Source organism: Nanorana parkeri, unplaced genomic scaffold, assembly GCF_000935625.1.
Source record: "Nanorana parkeri isolate BGI_ZX_2015 unplaced genomic scaffold, ASM93562v1 scaffold1, whole genome shotgun sequence".
In the NCBI taxonomy this organism is placed as follows: Eukaryota; Metazoa; Chordata; class Amphibia; order Anura; family Dicroglossidae; genus Nanorana; species Nanorana parkeri.
In genome coordinates, this window is record NW_017306269.1 from 6,039,114 (window position 1) to 6,063,904 (window position 24,791).

Genomic DNA, 24,791 nt, shown 5'->3' on the forward strand with positions numbered 1-24,791 from the left:
GTCAGCAGTGTACAGGGCACCCCAAAACGAAGCAGACACTGCCAACCTTGTGTGGGGAGAGAGAGGTGAAAGGCTGTCGGATGGATTGAAAATTTAGCTTTGAGGCCCTCTGCACATGCAGATATTTATTTATTTTTTATTATCGGTATTTATAGAGCACAGACTATGTACGCAGCGCTTTACATGTGCGCATTCACATAAGTCCCTGCCCTCAAGGAGTTTACAATCTAAGGTTCCTTTATCACATGCATACATACAGGGCTGATTTAGACAGGGGCTATTAACCTTCCAGCATGTCTTTGGAGTGTGGGAGGAAACCGAAGTACCCAGAGGAAACCCATGCAAGTGCAGAGAGAACACACTCCTTGCAGATAGCGTCCAGATCGTGATTCGAACCGGGCATCCCTAGTGCTGCAAGGCAGGACTGCTAAACACTAAGCCACTGTGCTGCCCATATAATATGTGATATGATATGCTGGTGTGTAAACCGGAGAAGACATATATTTTAACATAATTATTTTTCTTGCCATCCTTGTATGCTCATGGGCAGTTGTAGATATGAATCTCAGGGTGGTTTGTTTTTTTCCCCCCGTCTGCAGGAGCCTGGACACTGTGCCGATTTCCATCCTAGCGGAATAGTAGTAGCAATTGGAACACATTCTGGGAGGTAATAATGCTTAAGACATATGCTTTGTAGTTTGTTTACTTCATCAAAAGGCTTTAAAGTGCACCTGTCATGACAGAAAATACGAGCCCGCCATTGCTGGCTTCCTTCTGTGAATACTTCTGGTCTGGCTTCAACACACTAACCTGGAACAAGCATGCAGCCAATGAAAGGCAGAGTAGCTTAAGTATTTGACCATAACTTAAATATCCTTGGCCATGGTGCAACAGTCTAACTCTGATGATGACACACACAGGCCTGTCATTCCCTCCCTCCTCTCTATTACGCATTTTCTAAGAATGTTCTTGTTATGTGGCCTGTAAATAGTTTAATATTGTTCCTCTACTCCCTGGGGCATTCATGTCACACATTTCAAAAGGCTGTAGGTCAGTAAGTGCCAAAGTATCACAAGATTTTGCAATTGCATAGCAGAGATCTCGCAATACTGTGGCACTTACCGACCTACAGCCTCCATGGTTGAGTGACCCGAGTATCCCAGGAAGCTGCAGGCAGCTGACTGTACATCACTCTCTCTTAGAGAAAGTGGGAGGGTGGAGGGGCAATTTTACAAAGTTTACCTTCTTTCTTAGTTTTGTTACCAAACAGAACAAATAGAGAGGAGGGAGGGAATGGTCACAACCACAATGAATGGTTAGTAAGGTCTGCTTTTAATACACTGCCCAGCCAAAAACAAAAATGTCTCCACCTGGATTTTGGACAACTGAAGCAACCCCAGATTGTTGCTTCAGTTGGTCAGGTTTAGGTTCAGTAACATTTTGTCCCCCCAAAAATGAGGTCAGCTGCCTACCTGTATATAGTAATTGACCAGGTTTTGCCATCAATTATTTTTTTTTTTCCCCTGATGGCATGGACATATTAGAAGATGACAATACCAGGATTCATTGGGCTCAGATTGTGACAGTGTGGTTCAGGGAGCATGAGACGCCGTTTTCACACATGGATTGGTCACCACAGAGTCCAGACATAAACCCCATTGAGAATCTTTGGGATGTGCTGGAGAAGACTTTACACAGAGGTCTGACTCTCCCATCATCACTGCAAGATCTTGGTGAAAAATTAATGCAACTCTGGACAGAAATAAATGTTATGACATTGCATAAGCTTCTTGAAACAATACCACGGTGAATGTGTCCCGTGATCAAAGCTAAAGGCAGTCCAATTAAATATTAGAGTGTGCGACTCTTTCTTTTTTTTTATATATTTGGCCGTTAAACCCCCTTCCCACCCAGGCCATTTTTCAGTATTCAGCGCTGCAGTACTTTGACTGACATTTATTCCGTCATGCAACTCTGTACTGAAATGAATTTTATATCATTTTTTAGGGACAGATAGAGCTTTCTTTTGGTGGTATTTATTCAATGCGGGTTTAATTTTTTACTATATTAAGGAAAAATTACCGAAATAAAAAACAAAAAACAGTTTCCCCTATATTAAATGATAAAACATTTATTATTACCCAATTTTTTGGTAAAATATAAAAGACGGGGTCACGTCGGGTAAAAAGACACCAAACATGTCAAGCCTTAAAATTGCATGCGCGCGCGAAACCTCAAAAAAACGATAATACCCAAAATTGGCCATTTTTTTTTGCACTTATTGTTATTGCTATTATATAGGGGGATAACAATCCCCCTATATAATAGCAATGGCACACTGACAGGTCCTCTTTATGGAGACAGGGGTCTCTAGGACCCCTAATGTCCCCTGGGGACCCCAAAAGAAGCTGATGAAGCAGAGATCGGCTTCATCAGCTTCTTTTCTCCGGCTATAGCAGCCAGATGACTGACAGGTGAATGCGGAAGTGATGTAATACACATCACCTCTGCATTCACAGCCCGGAGGGAGACAGCAAGAAGCTGATCTCTCTCCCTCTTCCTCCTGACGCCCTCCCGAGCCGGTCCCGGGCCGCAGATGGGGCAGCGGATCCCGGGATTGAAGGTGAGGGGTCGGGGGTTTTGCAAAAAAACGGCGGCGTGGGTGGGTGGCGGTCAAAAAAAAACGAGCACATATAGACGATCGGCGGGCTATGGAGCCACCGATCGTCTATATGTGAAACACCCGGTAACGGGTGTTTGCATTGTTCGGGTCTTTTCTGTACGTGCGCGCCCGCAGAAAAAAATGCCGTCTGCAGACGGCAACCCACCAATGCTGCAGTGCCGTCCGTCCGTTTTTTTACAACGGGCGGACGGCAAATGGTTAAGCATGAAAATTTCCAAAAAGTTATAAGTATCCATGTAAAGAATATACATAGATGAGTTTGCCCTTCACATTTACAGTTGCTCTTCCTTGTGTTTGTAGATGGTTTGTTCTGGATGCAGAGACGCGAGATCTGGTTTCTATACATACAGATGGCAATGAGCAACTCTCTGTGATGCGATATTCTGTTGGTGAGTGACTCCCTTACAAGAAGTCTGATAGCAAATAATTGCTAATTGTAACATTGTGTCCAGGTCACTGGCTGTGTCTCAGCTTACTTTCCAAAACATTTCCGAGGGGAAAAACGGGTTTATAATTTGACAAGTTGACTGTCTGAGGTTAGAAATACAGCTTGAGATGTGCTGAATGAAAACATTTGCTGGTGTTATGGGAGTTTCTTCCCTGTGTGAGAAAGTTGCAAAGTGCTTGGAGAGCTAAACCATACTGAAAAAATAGAATTGGGGTTTACCTACATTTTAATGTTTTACCTGCCAAAGAAATTGTAATTTTAGTCGGGCAGTCTTGTGATTTACACATCTCTTGCGCTTTGCAAGTGATTCATCTTTCTGGATCTGCAAGGTGGCTGCTGTTACCTTTCCGTCTCCAACCTGATAATTGGACAGTGAATTAGTATTGTCACTTTTGTCCAATGAGCTGGGAGCTGATCCAGGATTCCATGATGTAAAATCAGGAAATAGCTGTTCCTGACTATAAGAGGAAGAGGCGCGTGTAATCCAAGATTGGCCTGCCAAAATCGGAAATCCTCTCTGGAGGGTAAAATAGTAAACACAGGTCTTTGAACTGTATACTTGTTTGCCTGGAGTCACATGAGCAATGCTGTTCATGGTCAATATTGCTGACAGCTATGTTTTGCCAGTTTTCTCTTCTGGTGATCTGTTTCTCTGTAGCTTTGCTGAAAGATTTGGGTAAAGTTTAAAACAAGTCTACTAGTAAATTAGACTTGTGAACAATTTTTATATCCAGGACACATTGTGACGGCTAAAGCCTCATTCACACAGCCAAGTGTCGGCTCGTACAGATCCATGCGGCGTGCACGGCCGTATCGGGCCGTTCCTGGGAAGGACAGGTGCTGCGTGTGACAGGTGCAGCCTGTTCTCTATGGGAGTACATGGCCGTACGCTCACCCGAACTGCTCAGACGCAGACAGGATGTATCCTGTCTGCATCCGAGCACGGACACCCGCACCGATGTACAGTTCGGGTGAGCGTACGGCCACGTACTCCCATAGAGAAGAACAGGCTGCTGCGTACAATCACATGCAGCACCTGTCCTTCCCAGGGCTGGCCAGATGCAGCCGGGCATGCTGCACGGATCTTTACGGGCCGGCTCTTATCTGAAAGGTAAACTAACAAGACTTTCTATCTTTTAGGCTTCATTCACACAGCTAACATTTGTTTTCTTCTCTGACAATTCTCTCCAATACATTTTTATGTGGTCATTTTTTTAAATCCTGCTTATTGCTGTTTAAGTACACGGACCCATAAGTGGTAGAGGTAATGGATGTAAAAATGCTTTACTTTTGTTCTAGCCTTTCACAAAAAGTAGAAAGTTTACTTAGGAAGTTGAGAAACGTAAAGCTGCATCTCAGCGCACCTAAAACACACTAAGTTGCCCTTGAAAGAAGGAGGTATGAGGAGGAGGTACTGATATTTGAGGCCACTCAAAGTAAAGATATCAAAATCGACAGGTATTTAGCCTGTGAGGCAGCCAGGCGCAGAGGATAAGTTAGAGCCAACAAGGCAGCCATATGTAGAAGATGATTTAGAGCCAAAGAGACAGTCCAATGCTGAAGATGAGTTAGTGTTAACATGGCAGCCAGGTGCAAGGGAATGAATTAGAGATGCTTATGAGGTAGGCAATGTACATGAAGTGTGTTTATATGTAAATTGTTTGCATGATTGGACTTTGCCTGTCATTTTGCTCTCCAACACGGGACACAGGTAAAGGTCTCATGTGTATTTCACCATATTTCTTTTGATTTTTTTTCCCATGTGTCATTTTCATGGTTTCATATTGCTTTCCTTGTGTTTCAACAGACGGAACGCTGATTGCAGTGGGATCTCATGACAATTTCATTTACCTCTACAATGTCTCCGAGAATGGAAGAAAATATGGCAGATACGGAAAATGCACTGTGAGTAGAATGTACAAGAATCTGTCCAACTCTTTTTACAACATAATTCCATTTGAGGAGCATCAAGTAAATAAATAGTACTACAAGACTGGACAGGCATTTTCTACTAAACTGATCATCCCCGATAAATGTCCCTCAATTATTCACTAGTGATTACTACACATATGGAACAATGAAGTATAGCATGTAGTGGAAGGTAATCATTAGTAGTAAATAGTAACATTTGTACTACGTGCAACTGCATGTATAGTGATTGCTAGTGATTACTTATGGGGTGATCCTGGGAAATGATCGCTGTGGTAAAAATCACCTGTGCGAGCTCTCCCTTATGGCTCCTTCACACCAACTTGCACGCTAAAACAACAATTGTTAAAGAAGTGTTCGCATGTGGGCACATGTCTGCGTGTCAGTGGTTTGGGGCAGTGCCTCGCCTGTTTACAACACAAGGCACCTTTTTTACAATGCAAGGCAATCGGTTAACAATGCAAGGCACTGATTTTATACTCTGTGTTGCAAAGAAGTAGACTTCAGGGGAGCTCTGGTGTGGTGCAGAATAATGCAGACATGCTGCATTTTCCACACATATCTGCTTTGAACCTCCCCACTCTCTTTTGGTGTGAACGGGGCAAAACATTTTGTTTAAATAGACAAATATTATGATATGCCCTTGCAGAGAGCTTTGTTGCTCTGTTGCCGAGAAACACAGGTCTAAGGACATAGTGTGAACGAGCTCTACAGAAATTCATACCATGGAGAGAGATCTTTCTGTGTAAAGGTAATCTTCTCAGGCCATGGCCACTTCCAGCTCCCAAAAGAAACTGATATCCATTCAGATATGAAATAGTCAGAAAAAAACATGCAGGTGTACTGTAATTTTGCCTTGACACTTGTATGCAACCACTTTTATTGTCCACAATAAAATCTTTTAAGGTTAACTAATGTAAGAGTAGACACTCCGCACAACCCTCTGTGAGGACTTTTGATTTCAGAGATTCATATTCCCTGACGGGTTCACTTAAATAAGTAAGACTGTCAGGAAACAAAGAATACTGCCCACATAACTGGTATATGACCCCTGGGCAACAGCAGAATGTACAACTACTGATGGGAGCCTCTGTACCCTATTGGGCATCCATCATTGTTGCTTCATGTATATCATTGCTCTTTTTCCATGGTGCCACCTAGTGCAAGCCTTGTGTTCTTTAGGAACTTGCAGGGCCCATAGAAGAATGGTGTATTTACTGTACCAGTGTAGCTGTTTATTTGTTTGTGTTCCCAACTCTATCTTACTCACCTTTTGCAGCCACAGCTCTTGAAGTAAACCTGTTCGGGCAGTCTACATAAAGTAGTTGGGCTAAAATTGAACCCTAAATGGTTGCGACTTTATTTTTTTAAACAGTTTATAGGGAATCAGTGCCCAGACCATGCACACTAAAGTGTTTACATATTCTGGCAAAGCAATAAAAGCATTTTAAAACAATTCCTTAATTAATCTCTGCAAGAATTGTGGAAACATTAATTTTCAAAGTTGACAACAAAGGCTTTGAAATCAGAGTTTTCCTTCTAGTAGAACAGAATCTTGGCAGCCTGCCAGCCCTCTGATGAGTCTATAGAGTCTTTGTTGTGATTGTAGAGGATCTTTGACTAACTTCACGTTAAAATCAGGTACAGAGGTGAATGAGGGCTTTTTTTTAAAGCTCTTTTACTGCCTGTTAACAATATGTAAATCGTTTAATGTTTAGGCGTAGGTGCACTTTACGTTTTCTTAGTCTGGTTCCTATAAAGAGGAGGATTGGAAGGGAGGGACCTTCTACATCAAGACCAGCTGGATCCCTTTGATTACCCTAGTGTTCTTTTGTAGTACGGATGTAGTAGCCTTTTTTTATACTTGCGTGCAGCTGGATGAGCAGTATGTCAACTGTGCACAAATTTTTCTGTGCCATGTGTCTCCTCAATCAGACTTCACTAGTATTAAATGAATTGAACACTCTGCCTTCTAATCACCAATCTGTGCTTAACTGAGGTATGTCTTACTGCCCATGCTCCTGTTTTAAGTCTACAACTTTTACAAAAATTATTTTTCAAGAAATGTCCTGCTTGCTAAGTTCCCCAAACCAGTCATATGCCTGTTTCTTATAACATTTAGCAGCCGTGACAGCTGTACACTTGTATAAAAAATATTAGTGAACGTTATTGACTTTTTTTCCATTTTCAGGGACATTCCAGTTATATTACACACCTTGACTGGTCCCCAGACAACAAATACATTATGTCAAACTCAGGAGACTATGAAATATTATACTGTAAGTACTAAAATATTTAAGAAAAACCAAGATCAATTTATGCACAAATTTCAGTTCTTTTTGTAAAGTTAAGTTTTATGTTTCTATGAACTTTTCTAGGGTAAAATCTGTTTTAACATTAACTGCTTCAGGACTGCCATGCATATGTAAACGGCATTATCATGAAGTAGTCATACCAAGATCACAGCTGCTGCAGGTATTGTTACTTACAGCCAGCTATGGTTGACACATAGAAGGGTTCGAGCGGCTATAGAACTGCTCGATCGCTTCTATGGAGCTGGGGAGTGTGTGCCCCCCTCTCCACTGCCGGCTATCCCGGGCTCCACTGTCCCCTGTGCTGGCCTGGGACTGGCACAGCAGGCCTGTGCACCCTGATCAGATGGAGATCAGCATGCTTCCGATCACTGAACCCAGAATTGATGTGTATTACTTAATTCGCTTTCTCCCCAAAAATTCAGATTTGATCATGTGTATGCAAAAATTAAGATATTGTTTTGGAAGGCAAGTGGTTAAAGAGCCGCCATAATAAATAAAGCAAACACAAAAAAAACCCTTCCCTTTTATATAAAGTAGTAGTTACGCCAATATTTTTTGCAAGATTTTTTCCTTTTGGAGAAGCTCAGTGCAGACTTTTTTTGTGAACATCACCTGAAGTCTTTTATTATCTTTGTTCTCATAACACCATTTTTACTGCCCCCTCTTGCTGCTGTGTGTGTCTTCTGAACTCCGGCCACTCAGCTGCTTGACTTTCTTTGGCTGCCCTCGAAAATTCGACAATTTTCAGAGGTTTTTAAGAGTGGTCTTCCTTTTGCGCACATTGGAAACCATTGGGTTTCTGTCAGGCGGACTTGCTGTGTGAAGGAAATCTGTGCTGGTAGCCTTGGAGGTAGGTGTCTGAACAAGACACATCAGCGAAACAGCAGGGGTGGGGGCAAGCATAGAGCTTTTCCACTTTCTCTACAGAGTTCTTTTTCTGCAACATTGTAACCATACAGGTTTTTTCCATGTATTAACTGTGTTTTCTTGTGGCCAGGGGACATTCCAAGTGGTTGTAAATTAATTCGGAATCGTTCAGACTGCAAAAACATTGACTGGACAACTTACACTTGTGTGCTAGGATTTCAAGTCTTTGGTCAGTATTAACGAATACCTTTATCCCTGTATTCCATTGTATCATTGCTAAAGTCTTTTCTAAAAAATACAAAAATATTCCTGGTTTTACTAATATTTACTCTTTTCAGTAATCGCAGCAGTAAACATTTTAGGCCCCATTCACACTGCGCGATTTGCATTTTGCGCGATATCGCGCAAATGCTTGCATTGCAAAGAATGGAATTGCGGCAAAATCCGCTCCAAAAAAGGTCCTGCTGTAGCGACACGCGACAGCAGGACCCTTTGCCCCATTGCCTTGCATTGGAGAGCGATATCGCGCAGTAAATAGCCGCGATATCGCGGGAATTACCGCGCCATAAATCGCTCAATGTGAACGGGGCCTTAGGGTTGTGAGAAATTCACAATCTTGTCATCTAATTATATAATTGCAAGGGTCTTTAATGACGACCTGAATTGCAGAATCTGTGCCAAATAAAAGGCAGGCAGAGGAACAAAGGACTAGTTGTATTACCTGTGGTCTTTTTACAGCTGATCTTTTCCCCATTACTGACTTACCATACCTTTTTTCTGCACTGTGTTCCTGTGTTGGAGGTTGCCATCTTGGTAGAAGTGGTTTACTTATGGCAGAGATGCCCTTCTGATGACTGATGGAGTTATATTCAAGCAGGAGAGGTGCAGAAAGTGCAGATAAATAAAGCAGTAACAGGGGGATTCTTGCACTGCAGGTCCTGGGGTACAGCTTTGTCTCCAACAAGGAAAACCGTGAACAGTACATTTGTGACATCACTAAATCCTATTTAACCCTTTCACTGCCACCACCATATTCCATATGGCCACAGCAGCGGACTCTCAGCTTTAGACTGGAAGAGATTGTGTGGCTGTAAAGCTGCCCCATCACTTCTATGGACTGCATAAGGTACCCCCTTGCCCGCCATGTATATAGGCCTTCTGCAGGCCGAATAGACCACTAATGTCACCTTAAGAGAACCTCAAGAAAAAAGAAGCTGAAAACACAAGAAGTACACTGCTATTTTTCAGGTGTTCAAGAAAAAAGGTGCATTTTTCACGTTACTGCTTAGGCACAATCAGCATTTGAAGATGTTCCCTACAAGACAGCCATTCTTAACTTTCTGAGTAGGTCCAGTTTAAGGCATATATTAAGCCTCAACAGAAGCATACCATCATTTATTTAATAGGCTTTCCTTTCAATGTATACTGCATTTTATCCAGTGCACTGAACGGGAAGTTGAACTCATGCTGAATTCTAGAGTGGATCATTGCTGCTCTCTAGTTGATTCATTTTTACATATAGTGATAGCAGCAACAATAGCAGGATATGAACCACCGTGACAGATGTAGAAAGCATTGCATACAGTTATAAAATAGATACCGATGAGTGCAATGCAAATCTCTAGATTTTAAAGTACAACTTGTCAGTAGAAAAACATAGAAGCTGCCATTTTTTACTTACTTTCCTTCTGGAAATGCCAGTTGCATGGTAGTCCTGCAGAAGTGAATTTACTTATGTGGACTCACTAATCACAAACAAGTATTCAAATAAGAAAATCCTTTCTATGACTTTCCTGATCTGCATACTTGTTATGGGTTTGTGACTTGGGAAGTATTGAAGCCAGAGAACCAGCATTTTCCATAAGAGGTCAGCAGTAAATAGCCTTGTGTTTCATTCATGACATGTTTTTTTTAATGTAACCCATAATGTTCCTTTGCTTCAGCCTACACAACACCTTTTGTATCATATTGTTACTGTAGCATGTTAAGCTTTTTTGTGATTGACACAAATTAAAACTCTTCTTCTGACATTCCAGGAGTGTGGCCAGAAGGGTCAGATGGCACAGATATTAATGCATTAGTGCGCTCTCACAACCGAAAGGTTATTGCCTTAGCTGATGACTTCTGTAAGGTCCATCTGTTTCAGTATCCATGCTCCAAACCAAAGGTAAGGACATCCATGGTGCTGCCTGTTTTCATAAGTTGTCACTTTTACAGTTGTAATGGTTATTACTATAAGGCCCCATTCACACCTAGGCGTCATGTGCGACAAAGTGCTCAGTACATAAATTCCCTTTTACTTCAATGGCCCCATTCACTCCTAGGCGTTTTGACGCAAGTTGCAAAACAACTGGCTGGCGGAACGGACGGGGGAGGGGGTGGATACAGCTGGCTGTGCCTCTAGATAGGCAGAGCCAGCTGTCAGTCACGCAGCTGGGCGGATCCAGACATAATTGTCGGGATCCGATTCAGCTGCAGCGTCTCAGTATACTGCGAGCAACAGCTCGTGGTATACTGAGCCTAGGGTGACAGGAGGACGCTAGTTTGTGTCCTCCCGTTACCCTAAGGAGAACTATGGGGAAAAGCCTTAACCCCATAGCTCTCCTTTTAAGGTTTGTTTTCAACAGTGGCTAGCTACTGAGCATTAATAAGTGCATTCACTGCATAGGTTCCTGCTGTCATCTGGAAAGGTACTGCAAAGCTTCGACTCCATATGTGCCTGTGCAGTTCTTGGCTGTGTTCAGGAATCTCTGACACAGATTAGCCATTTGTGCAGCTTCTCACCTTGCTACAAAGTTAAAATGTAGCAACTAATTTAGAGACTAAGGAAATTCTTCCTGCCTGCTGCATACCTGATGACATCTTCTCAGCATAGACAAAGTGACTTGACTGGAGCTCAAGGATGTTATTGTTTTTTTTATATACAATGTGGAGCTTTTTTTCATGTTTTTCATGTCATGAAGTTATTCCTGCAAATTTGTAAAATTACTGAAAGGTCCATTACAAATTTTTTAAAGTGAGAGTAAGTTAAACAACCATGCATTGCATGTTCAAAAAGGCTCAGCAATGGCAACCCCCCTACTTTTTATGACTGATTAACTACTCCTTTCATACAGCAATGCAAGAAACACTGATGTCTACTTTACAATTACCCTCAACAACCATCACATTTTTAACTTATATCCAGTTAGAACAATCAGAATAATGAAAGACATTTCTTAAACCGTATAACTTTCCAGATCTTTTAATCCAATTACTGTTCTCTTTCCTGTTTTCTAGGCTCCTAGTCACAAGTACAGTGCCCACAGCAGCCATGTAACCAATGTCAGCTTCACACACAGCGATGGCCACCTGATCTCAACCGGAGGAAAGGACATGAGCATCATGCAGTGGAGACTCATTGAAAAAGTGTCACTCTCTCAAAATGACAATGTAGTGGAAATAAGTCCTGCCAGCGTGCCAGCTGTAGTTGAAAAAGTAGTTCAGGAAAGTTCCCCTACTTCTGAGACACCTCCAGCCAGTCAGGAGGACAGCACTCCAGTGGAGTCCCCAGCAGCTCCAACAGTAGATGCCATAGAAGCAGAATTTGTACCAGATGGCACAGAGGAACAAAACGAGGTGCAGAGTGAAGAAAGCAGCCAAGAACCCTTGGAGACAAATGGGCAAGAGCCTTCTAGTGAAACAAACGAGGAGATGACAGAGTCTCCTACCATAACAGAATCCCAGGGAGAAGATTCACCAGTGTCTTAACACCTAATTCTATTGGTTCTTATTTTCATTTCTATACATGGTGTGTGAGCTTTCGTCATGGGAAGAGGGTTTAAATAGCAAGCAAGAGTATTTTTGAATGGATGTTCATACCATACATGTGCGATTTAAGTTGGTTTCGTCCATGAAGCCCCTGCCATGGGCTACAGAATAAAGCCAAAGCTGGAAGTTGGACAAACACGTAAAAAAAAACACAAAAATAAGTGTAGATGGTAGATTTCAGGAAATGATGTCACTAAGTGGTGTGTTGTACATATTTTGTAGGGTTTAAACTGGGTCAATATAAGATTTAAGGAAGTGAAGAATAAAATTTATAAAAATAATAAAATGCGTTCTGCGAAGGTGTTATCTAGGTGCATATGGTAAAGGCCAAAGGACGATCCATCATAGGTGATTGTTTTCGGATCTTGAAAACTGTGCTTAATCACTTTGGGCAATGCCTATGCAATTTTCTTACAAAAACTCTAACGACCGTTTGCCATAAGAAGTCTGTCCTAGGTGCTGCTACCTGTCTTAAGGACTGTTTTTGTTTAATAACTATAATAGCAGCTTACCTAATTTGATCTGGCTTTGACCTGACCAAGCTTTCTTTAAGGGGATCTTAGAGCTGGCCATACATGTAGGTTCGATGCTCTGGCCGAACAATTCTCGGCACAGCTATGCAGCCATCTCGCTATATAGAAGGTACTAGCCGTTAAAGGAGATAACCTCCCAGTGTCGGAGGTTGAGCTAAATTGCTGATTTTCCACCATTGTTGAATCTCCTACTGAAACAAGCTATGATGGTAGCCCACCTGATCTCCAGCAAGTCAGATAGGATCTATTAGCGATCCAATGGATCCCAAATGGGCAATTAGGAGTTCCTTATGTATGGCCAGTTTAATTCAACTACCAGAGATCTGTAGATTCACTCAGGTGTGAATGGGCAATAACTGCATTGGGGGAAACGAGAATTGTTATTACAGTGGAGATTATTATAGGGTCAGTCAAAAATTAGAACTTTAATCAGTTCCTGGCTCTGACCACCTACAATATCATGCGCCTTACTGCATATTCTAAAATAAAGAATTGTAGACAAATTGTGAAAATCTGTTATAATAACCTAATAGAAGTTGGCCTGAACCTGGAACCACAGAGCAGAAACTGTCCCACCAAACTTGAGATTTCAAGCCAGCGGCTGAGATATCCATTCTGCATGGACTGACCCCTTTAAGCAAGAAAAAAAAAAAAAAACACTGCTCAAACAAATATGGTGCTTGGCGTTTCTAAAACTTTTTTTATTTTCTAAATTTATAATTGTATTGTTGATTAAAAAAAATCAGGCTTAGGTTTATTACAGCAGTTAACATCTTTTTCGTACAATTGTTCAGCAAAATCAATGCATTTCACACACGATCGGTCTCCTTAGGAAAATAAAAAAAATCCTTTATACTTGTGAATATTTTAGTACCAATATTTTATGTAAGTTTGTTCTATTATTTTAGGTAAGTTTAGTTGTTTTTTTTTTCTCGTTTTTTTTTCTTGTTAAATGCACAAGTCTTAAGTGTGCAAACGTTTACGTCATTGCGCCATTCCAAAGTGCATCCAAAAAAATTGTCATTCCCTTTCAGTACCTTCTCAGGAGTATCGCTACAGATCAGCTGATCAGGTTTTGCAATGCCATTAGACTCATGACCGCCCAAAGGATATAATGTACACAGATGTATCTACAGTCAAGTTATGACATGTGCATGTGTCAATAGATATATATGTACATCTTTATTACTGTGTGTGTGCAGGAGGTAGGTACACGTACATGTGAAGATTTACAAGGATATACTTACTTGTTTACAGTGGTTCTAAAATTGCCTCAGAATGTTGAGGGAATAATATATATATATATATATATATACTTTTTCCAAACAAGATGTGTATTTAACATGTGCTACATACTATATCCTTAACAGAGCAGACTGGTGTGGGTATAAGGATTAATTAAGGAAATGTTATTTTTATATGGAGATGTAGATACGGGCATGTCTGAGAGTCATTTGCGCTGTGTTCCACTTACCAGTCTTGAAACAGAAGTCAGTGGAACCTGTGAACCAGGTGGATGATGGATGCTCAGCAATCCAGATGGGCACAGTTTGCACCAATCTGCTTGAACATACATACAGGATTTATTATTTGAATACACATGGATTTAAGCAGATTAGGGAATCCTCTAGTAATCTAAAGGTACTCTGATAAATGTAATCATTTTTTTTCTTTTCAAATTGGCAGTTAATGTAAAAACTTGTTGCTGAAGCCCATTGTGGACCATCATGTCACAAGGTGGAAGGGTAGGGGAGATAGAAACCATTGTGATCCACGGATGAGCATCTCAGTGCAATTGTGGAGTTTAAGTTGTGTCCATTTTGTATACGATGGTGGTGCTAGGAGGGTAGCCTATAGAGGGTCAGATTAACTGGCATTCCTTCTTGAGATGATGCTGAGAGTGACTGATCAAACAACTGAATGAAGTGGAACTGCACAAAGAAAGCTGGATCGAGGGAATAAAACAAGTGACGCTTCGTAGTTCATTCCAGCAGCTTCTCAGAACTTTGATGCTTTCTAGAACGGTCTCAGAATCTCACATCCAAGCACTGCCATGGTTACACTCAAACAGTGAATGTGTGGCAAAGGCTATGGACATTAGTATGTTTACAAATGCTTCACAATTAGTAATTGAGCTTTATAAAAGAAGCCCTCATGGACCTCCGTAGCTGCAGGCCATGTGGAGAAAAGCATCTTACAGGTTTGACAGAGCCGCTGCAGTTTAAGTTTCTCTCCTTTTTATTTTTTCTTACAGCAGGGACTTGGTGGCCTTCTAAACTTCTGATGTAAACTGTGACCCCCCACCTCAGAGTATTTGTTGTGATCTTTAAGGATGAATTGTTCCACTGTACCTGCAGCCACTGAGGTCAGTGAGGACTTGTTTAAAAGCTAATTTTCTGCTTGTTAAGAAATAGTTTGTCTACAGCTTAGACACAGTAGCCAAAGTTAAAACTTCACACTTCAACCAACAAAAATTCTAAATTACAGTGCTGTCCATTTAAAAAGAGAGTCCCATAAAAATGGAAATTCCTTGGGTGCCCTCACCTCTTACAATTCCCTGTAAAAGGAACAGGAGCTCGTCCCACTTTCATGTGCAGAGATTGTTATAGTCCAGCCATAAAAATACCACCGTACCCTCAGAGATGCCTTAAGTTTTATAGAATAAATACCAGAATACCAGGTTTCATCTGCAGGTGAACCCTGGACATGACAGCTCTGAGTTCAGATTAGTCCCGGCTGCAGCTTCAGGAGGAGAACCCTGTGTAAGTATGCAGAGCGTTTCTAGATTATCAGGAGTTATAGTGATCAGGAAATAGGACAGATTTTGTCAGACTTCAGCTGAGCTACAAATGGAACAAAGAGCAAACCTAGCAGAAGCATTAATTCATGTGCCCTTATATGTGAGCCCCAACTTATCGGGGAGAAAACATGGTATGTAGGTCTAAATACACTGTTGTTGGGAAAATTTTAGAAAAACAAGTTGCTATTACTCAACGAAATATTACGGAATTTATGAAATTAATAATATGCAGTAAGTTGTTCGTTGCTTATGTAATGGCAACTACTGTTTAAAGAAAAAAAAAAATTGTGATTTATGAATGGAAAAGTTTTAACTATGTAACTGTAGATGTCGGATTCAAAACTTGTGAATGAAATTTGAATATGCGTGTTTCATGTGAAGATGTTTGAGCCATTTCTATCTCATGCATTCCTGTCTCTTGACAGTAATTTTTTGACATTTAAGAGCAAAATAAAAATCGTACCGAAAATCTGTGATTGTGTTTTGTTCCTTGAAGTGAATATTCAGCCTTTTTTTTTTTTTTTTTACTTTTAGATAGAGGGGGGGAGGATTTAGAACCCCTGTAGGGATCTGGGTGCCATCAGTCTCCATCAGCAACACAGATAGAAATAAACACTCACTTCCAGATCCCTGGTTGGCACGAAAACCCAACAAAGGTTCTAATTCAACTAAAAAGAAAAAAGGTTTGCCTTTGGACCTATAAATTAAAAGGTTCGCTCCACTTCAAAACTAGTATACATGCAGTCCCCGAGTTACGTACGACTCCTTACAAACGGATGTCCTAGACAGTTCCACTAGCTGTAATGCTGCCGTGCTCGTGCCGACCATTGTACTGTACATCCTGTACATTACAGGAAGTTAGATGTGCAGACGAGGAGTGGGTCTGGTTCGTAGTACTGTACCTCCTGTATATTACAGGAAGTTGTTAGATGTACAAACAAGGTACAGTAAAGGCCAAAGTACATTACATTACAGAAAGTTGTACAAACCTCTATCCAAGTTGCATTTAAAGTAGGACTCCATGCAAATTTATTTTTTTAGTTTTGGTTAGTATGGTGTGGGGTTAGAGCCACTGTGAGGACAGCAAAACAAACGTTATAAGGGGGTTAACCCTTCCCTATGCTATCCAAAACTTGAAAAGAAAATGTACCTGTTCCAACTTGCATACAAATTCAACTTAAGGACTGTAGGTTTCTTCTTATCTTCTTCATAACCCGGGGACTGCCTTTATCCATTTTGGATTGTTCTGTGAAATGAAGAAACTTTTAAGTAAGCATGACTCTGACTGGGATTGGGAAATTTGTTTGGGGATATTTTTTGCATTGAAGTCCAAGAAGCCAGCATTCACCTGGATTTGCTAGGAACCACACACAACTTACATTTCAGTTTTTTGGTGGAATCGATCTGATGAAAGAATTAAGAATAAAAAGAGGCATACAATTATATAACTATCACTTGTATCATTAAACATAAACCTTTACAAACACTTTCTTGGGTACGCAGCTGCTAAGAAGTATGAGGCCTAACATCTTCACATGCTATTGGGTTGATTAATAGCCCACCCCTGAGCAATGTGCACTCATCTATCTACAATTACCACCTCCCTGCTCCATCGGAGTCCACTCTCTGTGGCTGTGATGGAGGGGGCTGTTCGTGTAGGTTAGCATAAGACTTCCACCATATGACAGTGCTGGGTGGCCACTTACGTTTAGGAGGGCAGTGATGTCATCCACTTGGATGCGCTTCAATACAAGATCTTACTCAGGATGGTTTCCTGGAGATGTGATGGAGGACTACAGTATATCTTGGCAGGGCGATTGGCTACCAAGAGATGCTGTCATTTTGCCTTGAATGGACAGGTGACAGTGTCTCCATAGCAGAGACTTTTGACAGTGAATGTTCAGAGTGTAGTAAATCATATAAAGCCGTACTCCGTTCAATTAACCAATAATGTGCTAGCCTAAAGTAGAACTAAAGTCCACCGCCTGGGTCCTTCTGCCATAATGTGCAAAGATGCACACCATGTTTGAACATTATGGCAGATGTGCCTGCAATCATCCTCACTGCTTTGTGGCCACCGCCTAGTCTTTTTCCCAAGTTCAGCATCTCCGGCCATCTTGATTGGCAAGCCTGGGATGCTGTAATTATTGTGCACTTGCACTCAAGTAAATTCATAGCAGCACCCACCGCATGCCAAGAATGTACACTAAGCTGGGCCTACACGGATCGGCTTACATTGCAGGCAGGTAAGGCAATTGTTTTTGCGGCAGAAGAGACATGCAAATTCTCTTCTGCAGTAGAAGCCTATTGGCCAGCAATATATTCAAGGTTTTAGTTCCACTTTTAATCATTTATTTACACTCACACAAGATTAATCACTTTGCAAAGTGTACAGCCTTTCTTCCTTTAGTAAACCGACCCCATGACCGGCTATTCTACACTGATTCTATATACTGACCGACTGCCCAGCTTGTGTGGATAAAACGTCAAGTTTCTTCTGTATCTTGGTACTGAATATGTTTTGTTTTTTTATTCGGATGGAAGCCGAAAGAGTAATCGCATACAAAATAAGAATGAGCATGTGAATAACATATTTTCTTTTTATATACAAATATTGTTGTTTTTCTTTTTATGTCTCCTTAATTTACAGTGCAGTTATGAGTCCAATGTATGTACAGGCAGTTATTGGGAAACGTCATTAATGTATGACATTTAGTATGCTAAAATACAATGAGGGGAATTTATCAAAACTGGAGCAGTTGCCCATGGTGACCAATCAGCTTCTCTCTTTGGTTTTCAAAGCTTAACTGAACGTTCTGATGAGAGAAGCTGATTGGTTGCTCTGGGCAACTGCTCCAAACTCTGTCTACTCCAGTTTTAATAAATGCCCCTGTGTATCATAAACAACTGCAATGGTTTAATGTTAAATACTGTTTCCACCTTTTTTCCCATCTCAGCACTTCTGATCTCCAGCCTTTTTAAGTCACTTCCTGTCTACATGCACTTACTCCAGTGTTGGCTGCACATAATTTATCAGGATCAGCTTGCCTGATATTAACAACAGTAGACCATGCCATTGCAGTGTTGTCAGTATGGCCCCTTGTAGTCTCCACTAGGAACATACTGTATGTGACGGTGTGTGTCAAATACTGAATGCCTTGTGTAGAGGATATGGGGCCTTTACCCAAGGATAAGGATTCTAGTTTTCAGCCATTTGAGTAAACTCTCAATTCTCATTGGACTTCGATGACAATACCTTTTTGCTTTTCTAAAAAAAATTAAGCATCTTTTATTGTGGTTCATCAGCTCTGTGAACTGAGCCAATTACTTATAAACAGGGGTTCGGCTGATGCTACAATTAAACCAGAAAAGAAAAAAAAAACATTTTAAACATGGGCAGATTTTAGAGGAACTTTGCAGACAGCTGTGAAATGGGCAGGGATGAGGTTGACAATTCCATTCTGGTTTTCATCCTGCACATTCGTGTTGGTAACCAGCAGTACAATGTGTTCACTGTTTAATGAGGTTTTACAGAATGCAACAATCTATATTTATGGGTTACATTAGCTGAGATAAGAAAAATAATCACTTCCTTCTGTGCCATCAATGAAAGCCATTGTTACTGTTAATTGTCAAAGGGCCAACATTCCCCAAGGAAACCTTAATACAAGTTTCCAATATGATTTCACTATACAATAGATCACAACAAATTTTTACAGCCACAAGAATTGACTTAAAAGTCTTCAATGGTTTTTTGACATCCCACTTGTGAGCTTTTCCTTCATGTCAGTAGGAAAGAACTAAAAACCTGACAGACATTGTAATGCTTCTTTCCAACCAATGCAAAACAAATGTCTGGAGTTATGGCTTCACAATTAGGTGGAGCTGTGTTCCCATTGGGCTAATTTGTATAGCTATAAAATGATACTGCGTTGTCACCTCACAGTGCACTAAAATGTAGTGTATTACCGCCCTAAAACCTAACCCCTGACCATAACCCTAGCTAGTTACTAAATAATAACTAGTCTTTTTTGCTAGTTACCATTTAGACAATAAAAATGCCTAAAAAATAAACAGGAAATGGCATAAAAGGAAGTATTACAGTAGTACCTTGGTTCACGAACATAATTTGTTTCACAATTCTGGTCGCGAACCGGATCAGACCGCAATCTCGACTAGAGGAATAGCAAAAAGTTTCCTAGCATACTCACAAGCCAGCATGCAAAAAAACTTGTCTCACCGCTAAGATTAAAAACAGAGGTTTAGATACACGTCTTCTGCAGAAAATGTGAAAGTCGCAAATGCCGTGCCAAGGCACCTCCATATAGTGTGTTCCTAATTTTAAACTATGAGAGTCTCCATCTTGGAGCACATGGGGCATTTACTGAGTGTGCATGACAGCATTGGCATCACCATGTCCACATTATACCTCATCAGAGTGAGCCTTGAGGATGAAACAGGAAGTGAAGGAAAATCTCCTCGGCAAGTAAACAGCAAAAAGATAACCTGATAGGGGTTTTAATCCTTCCCTTCTCTATCCAAAACTAAAGCCGATAGCTTTAAATATACAGTGAGGAAAATTATTATTTTCCTCCGTACATACACTTTAAATCTTCTAGTTATTATAGGCAGCTTTAAATTACTTGCTCTTTTTTTCTAATATTGCCTTGCAGTGCCACAATTTAAAATTAGAGGGCCATTTGGTTAACATTTACCATTGCAATAATCAAGTTTCTATGAAATGTTGCACTCCTAGTGAACCCCAATGCAAGTTGTGGCTGCACAGAAAACGATTGTACAGGCAAATAGTGACCCTTATAAAATAGTTTGACCGACCTAACCTCATTTTTTTTAACCAGAATGCAAGATGGCGGGTAGTCTGCAAAACTTTGCTACTGTTTTATTTTTATTTTATTCTGAAAGATGATCAAAGCCATAAAGTTTTCTGAGCAGATGTTCTCTTAATCTACAGCCCATAAAAAAAATAGTGGAAAGTGAGATCAGATTCTTTGAATTAAAAGCAAGAGCCCAGCTTTCCTCCACTCCAAGAGTGAAGTAAGTTCCAGTAAATGAAGGGCGGCTGGAGAGGTGCCACCTCCTATTATTGTATCACAGCAGGGAATAAAGCCACAGACAGGGACTAACCACGCTGTAAATCATATTTAAATGTGCATACCTTGTGCTAATAATTAATTTCATATTATTCCAGTTAAGCCTCAGCGTATTAACTGGAAGTCCAGCTATTCAGCCACTCTGTACTCTGTTAAAATGCAGATAGTTCATAAATGACTCACGCTATCAAAACAGTGGCAATTCGAGCTTTCCTCATATATCCATCCACTCAGTGTGAGGAGGTTTGTGGCATACTGAAAAGCTGTCTGCATCAGCCGCATGAATGTGCAATAAGTCATTAGGTATTGCATAATTTACATATTTTACTAGTTAGAGATTATGGTATTCACTTCTGGAGGTGAAGATAAAGTTTGGGCACTGAATGAAAATAGAATAGCAGAGAGAAGGTTTTCATTTGGACAGAATTTCTCATCATGCTTTCATAGTAAGTGTAGACCAGACATCCATATATCATTAGAACTCCAGGGATGCCCTTGTCTACAAAGTTATGGATATCGCTAAACTGCGGGGAATGGGTGTATATAACCAGAACGGGGGTGCGGGGAGTAATAGATATCACTAAACCACAGGGAACGGGTATAGTACTTCATACTATGGTTTATAAGGATTTTTAATAGGGATGCACCAATACCAAGTACCGTACTCGTTACAAGTACATGTACAGATACTTTTCCAGCTCCAGGACTAGACTAGAGAAAAATTCTAAAGTTAGGAGGCAGCTGTCATTTGTAAGGAGCACACTGAGCTCCTGGGATTTGTACATCTCCGTTTTAATGTATGATTTTGTTTTTATAAATATATAAGGAATGCACCGATACTATTTTTGTGAGTACTGGTACTTGCCCAAGTCCTCACAGATCAAAGTACTGATACATTTTTGTTTGTCATGTGACAGTTTTTCTAAAACAATACAGACTAATGATTTCAGGACAGTGGTGGAGCTGCAAGCGCTGCAACCCTGGTAGTTCCCATGAAAATGCCAAGTATCGGCACTGGTATCGGTACAGCCCTAATTTTTAACATTCTCTGGATCAGCTTCCATAAATAGGAAGACCTAAATTATAACAGAAAATGGATATCACTATCCGCCCTTGACTATATAACACATTGTTGGTCACATTCATAAAATACAGACTGTGGTGTGGAGCCTGCGGTGTCCAACATAGTTCTGTCTGGATAAGGAAATAGGCAGAACTCCATGATTTGAAGCCGGTCACATGACTGGGCTTTTCTGCAATTTTTTTTCTTCCTTTATACAGGAGTCTAGAAGCCATTGGAGCACTAAGCACATTGTAAAGAACATTGCTGTTTTAAAAAAAAAAAATTTTTTTAACATCAGGCGTATGGTCGGGGTCAGATTAACTGAACAAAGCATGGTATTAAATGTAACACTGCTGATGAGCTGTTTTGATACCCCTAGACTTGTATAAGTTTGAAAAAACTGTGAGTGCCTTGGTTCTGGGAATGAGTAAAATTGACAGTTTTAATTTCCCTGCAATATGGTCAAAAATTGTGAGATTTTTGTGGAATTTTGCCATTTTCGCAAAAGGCTTTAAAGTGAACCTGTGTCCAGACTATGCCATTAAATACATATTCTGGAGAAGCAGTAAAAGCACTTTAAACAAGTTTTCATTCATCTCCGTAGGTATGGACATTGTGGAGAAATTCATCTTCAAAGTTCACAATTTCTATGGAAGCAAAATTTTGGCAGCCTGCCATCCCTCTAATGCAGGGGTGGCAAACTCAAATTCATCGGGGGCCGCATCAGCAGTATGGTTACCCTCAAAGGGCCGGTTGTATAGGACTTGTACGGTTCTCACGGGGGACCCGAACGTCCCGGATCGCCTCTGTAGTCTGGCCGGTCACAATCAGGCAGCGGCGCTGACCTCTAAACTGGCAGATTAGACGGCCGCTTGCAGGGGCCTCCCGGGGTCCTAGCGAGGAGGAAGCAGCCGTCTAACCTACCTGTTTATTGGCTGCCGCTGCCTAATTGTGACTGGCCCGGATCGCATACCAAGGCGATCCGGGTCAGTCGGATCTATTTCAATTGGTGGTCCCTGAACGCAGTGGTGTATTGGGGCTGCCCTAGGCAAGGCAAAACTCGGGCACCCCCACTAAATTTACCCCACCCCTTCCTGTTTAATACTTTTTGGCAACCCTTTTGGGAATGCTCAGCTCCCATACATCCAGTATGAGACTAGAATTGTGAGTGTAGTTATGTCAGTTTTCCACCCTCATCATACCTTTGCATTGTCAACATACCAGTTACAACAGACTTCCACTTACTTCCTCTCATGCCGCTCCGTCCCCGTCTCTTCATCGCAGCCTCGATCTCACTCTGTCTCCGCCCCCTGTCTCATGCAGCTCCGTCCCCGTCTCTTCATCGCAGCCTCGATCTCACTCTGTCTCCGCCCCGTCTCATGCAGCTCAGTCCCCCGTCTCCTCCCGTCTAAAACCAGACTTTGGCATCTCTGAATTACTTCACACTACATGCAGCTAGAGAGGTCAGGGATGACTTGTTTTAAGGTTTCTTTGCTGCTTGTTAAGAATATGTCCAAAGTCCAGGCACAGGTCCAAAATATGTCCAAAGTTAAAGGCACAGGTGCACTTTAAATGGTTTCTGTTCTTATGCCAAAAGGTCCCTCATTAGCCCTATTATTCGATTGTTTTTATAGACCTAGAAACAGACAGTAAAAAGTAAGATAAAAAAAATGTTGACAAATAATCAAATACACACAAAACATGAAAAAAAATACAAAGAATGCTAAATTAAAAAATGTAAATACTTAACACCCGCACCCCCCCTTAAACCACAACTGCCTATAAAATGAAAAAGTAAATTCTTTCTCCCAAGAAAATTCTACCCAAGCAGCACACCGAACACAAAAAAGTTTCCACTTTGTCTAAATGTTTCCAGTGGCAAAAATGATCATGTTAATAAATAAAGAGCACTGGGATTAATAGCAGCTACAAATGGAAGCATGGGGTGTAAGCCAGATCCTCGTTGACCACAGCGAAAGCTTCTTCTTCTGAACACAGGGAAAGCTAGCCTGGGTGTGAGTGCCATCATCTTTTGGAGATGTAACCATCTCTGCTATGTGAACATTTTTATTTAGACCAAAATTCCTGAATAAAAACTTGATTAGCCCCTTTTCATAAAACAAATACGGTATGTAATATTTTCATTCTGTACTCCGAGATGCAATTCTGTTAATAAGCACTAAGTGGCGCCTAAAGATTATTAAATGTACACAGCAGTCCTTACAAACAAGCGTAATCTTATCCCATTCCATGGTAAACGGCTTGTTTTTACACACTGAAATGTTACCAGTCCAAAGATTACTTTATACAGCTGCAATAATTCTAAAACTCTGCTGAGGAAATGAACTAAAATATAAATAGCTATGGTGATTCTCTACTGCTTTAGTCCCTATTCATGCGTCCCTCTTTTATTGCAGCATCACAGAGGTGCTGTGTGGTGCACTGTAGTGCACTGTAGTAGGGCAGAGCATTCTTTTGAATTGGCTGCCTGCTGCACCTAAATCGCACTGAAAAAGTGCATGCGCCTTTTTTTTTTTTAAAATCACAAAACACCACATTGCATGGTAATGGGTTACCATGTGATGTGATACAACACAAATGCGATGGATAGGTATGTTGAGGTGCCATTAAGAAATAAAATTGTTAACATAACTGAGATTGCAACATTTGAAGGGGGATCGCTCCGTGCTCCATACAAATCTCAGCATTGGTGTGAGCAGCAGGGAAGGTAAGTTTTCTTATAATGACAGAGACACTTTAGCAAGAGTCCCTGCTTCCCATATTACAATATATGTTCAGGCTGGGCAACTGCATCCTATTGTCCCCTCTGTGGCCACCCCCACTCTGTCAGCCAGCAAGGTGTGCCATTCCAGAGGATGCCTGAAGAAACTGGATATGACGTAAGCAGCTTTTATCTTGCAAGTGTTGGGAGGACTCTTGTGATGAGAAGGTCATATGAGCTCACCTGAGGTTTGCTTTGGAGGACAAGAGTGAAAGATGAGAGTGGTTGGCAACCCCTGGAAGGGTGGGGTGTTGAGTCCCTGGCATGAGGTGTCCCCCATTTTTGGTTGCTGTGAATTGTATAAATTTTTTTTAGTAAGGCCACATTGTATTAAGATGAAGGTGGAAAGTTGTGTCTAAAGTCACTGCTATTGTTCTGTTGTCCATATCAGGGTTCAGCACAGCAGTGCCACAACTCCATTAAGGACGTGCTAGGCCAGGGGTAGGCAAC

The 24,791-nt window shown here is 41.1% G+C and overlaps 1 protein-coding gene and 1 long non-coding RNA gene across 2 annotated transcripts in view; one reads left to right on the plus strand and one right to left on the minus strand.

Annotated features, from left to right (window-relative positions):
• EML4 (echinoderm microtubule associated protein like 4) overlaps positions 1–12,710 on the plus strand; it is a 168,066-nt gene extending 155,356 nt beyond the window's left edge. The window contains exons 17-23 of the mRNA XM_018555376.1: positions 600–667; positions 2,984–3,072; positions 4,939–5,036; positions 7,252–7,339; positions 8,373–8,471; positions 10,279–10,409; positions 11,522–12,710. Coding sequence (XP_018410878.1) covers positions 600–667; positions 2,984–3,072; positions 4,939–5,036; positions 7,252–7,339; positions 8,373–8,471; positions 10,279–10,409; positions 11,522–11,992 — 1,044 coding nt within the window. The 3' untranslated portion in view covers positions 11,993–12,710. The remainder of the gene's footprint in view (positions 1–599; positions 668–2,983; positions 3,073–4,938; positions 5,037–7,251; positions 7,340–8,372; positions 8,472–10,278; positions 10,410–11,521) is intronic.
• LOC108786270 lies at positions 88–15,843 on the minus strand. Its single transcript, XR_001941189.1, has 3 exons — positions 15,563–15,843; positions 7,880–7,891; positions 88–97 (listed from the first exon to the last, which is right to left on the minus strand). It is a non-coding gene; the product is annotated as an uncharacterized LOC108786270 (long non-coding RNA).
• Between the last annotated feature and the right edge of the window lie 8,948 nt (positions 15,844–24,791).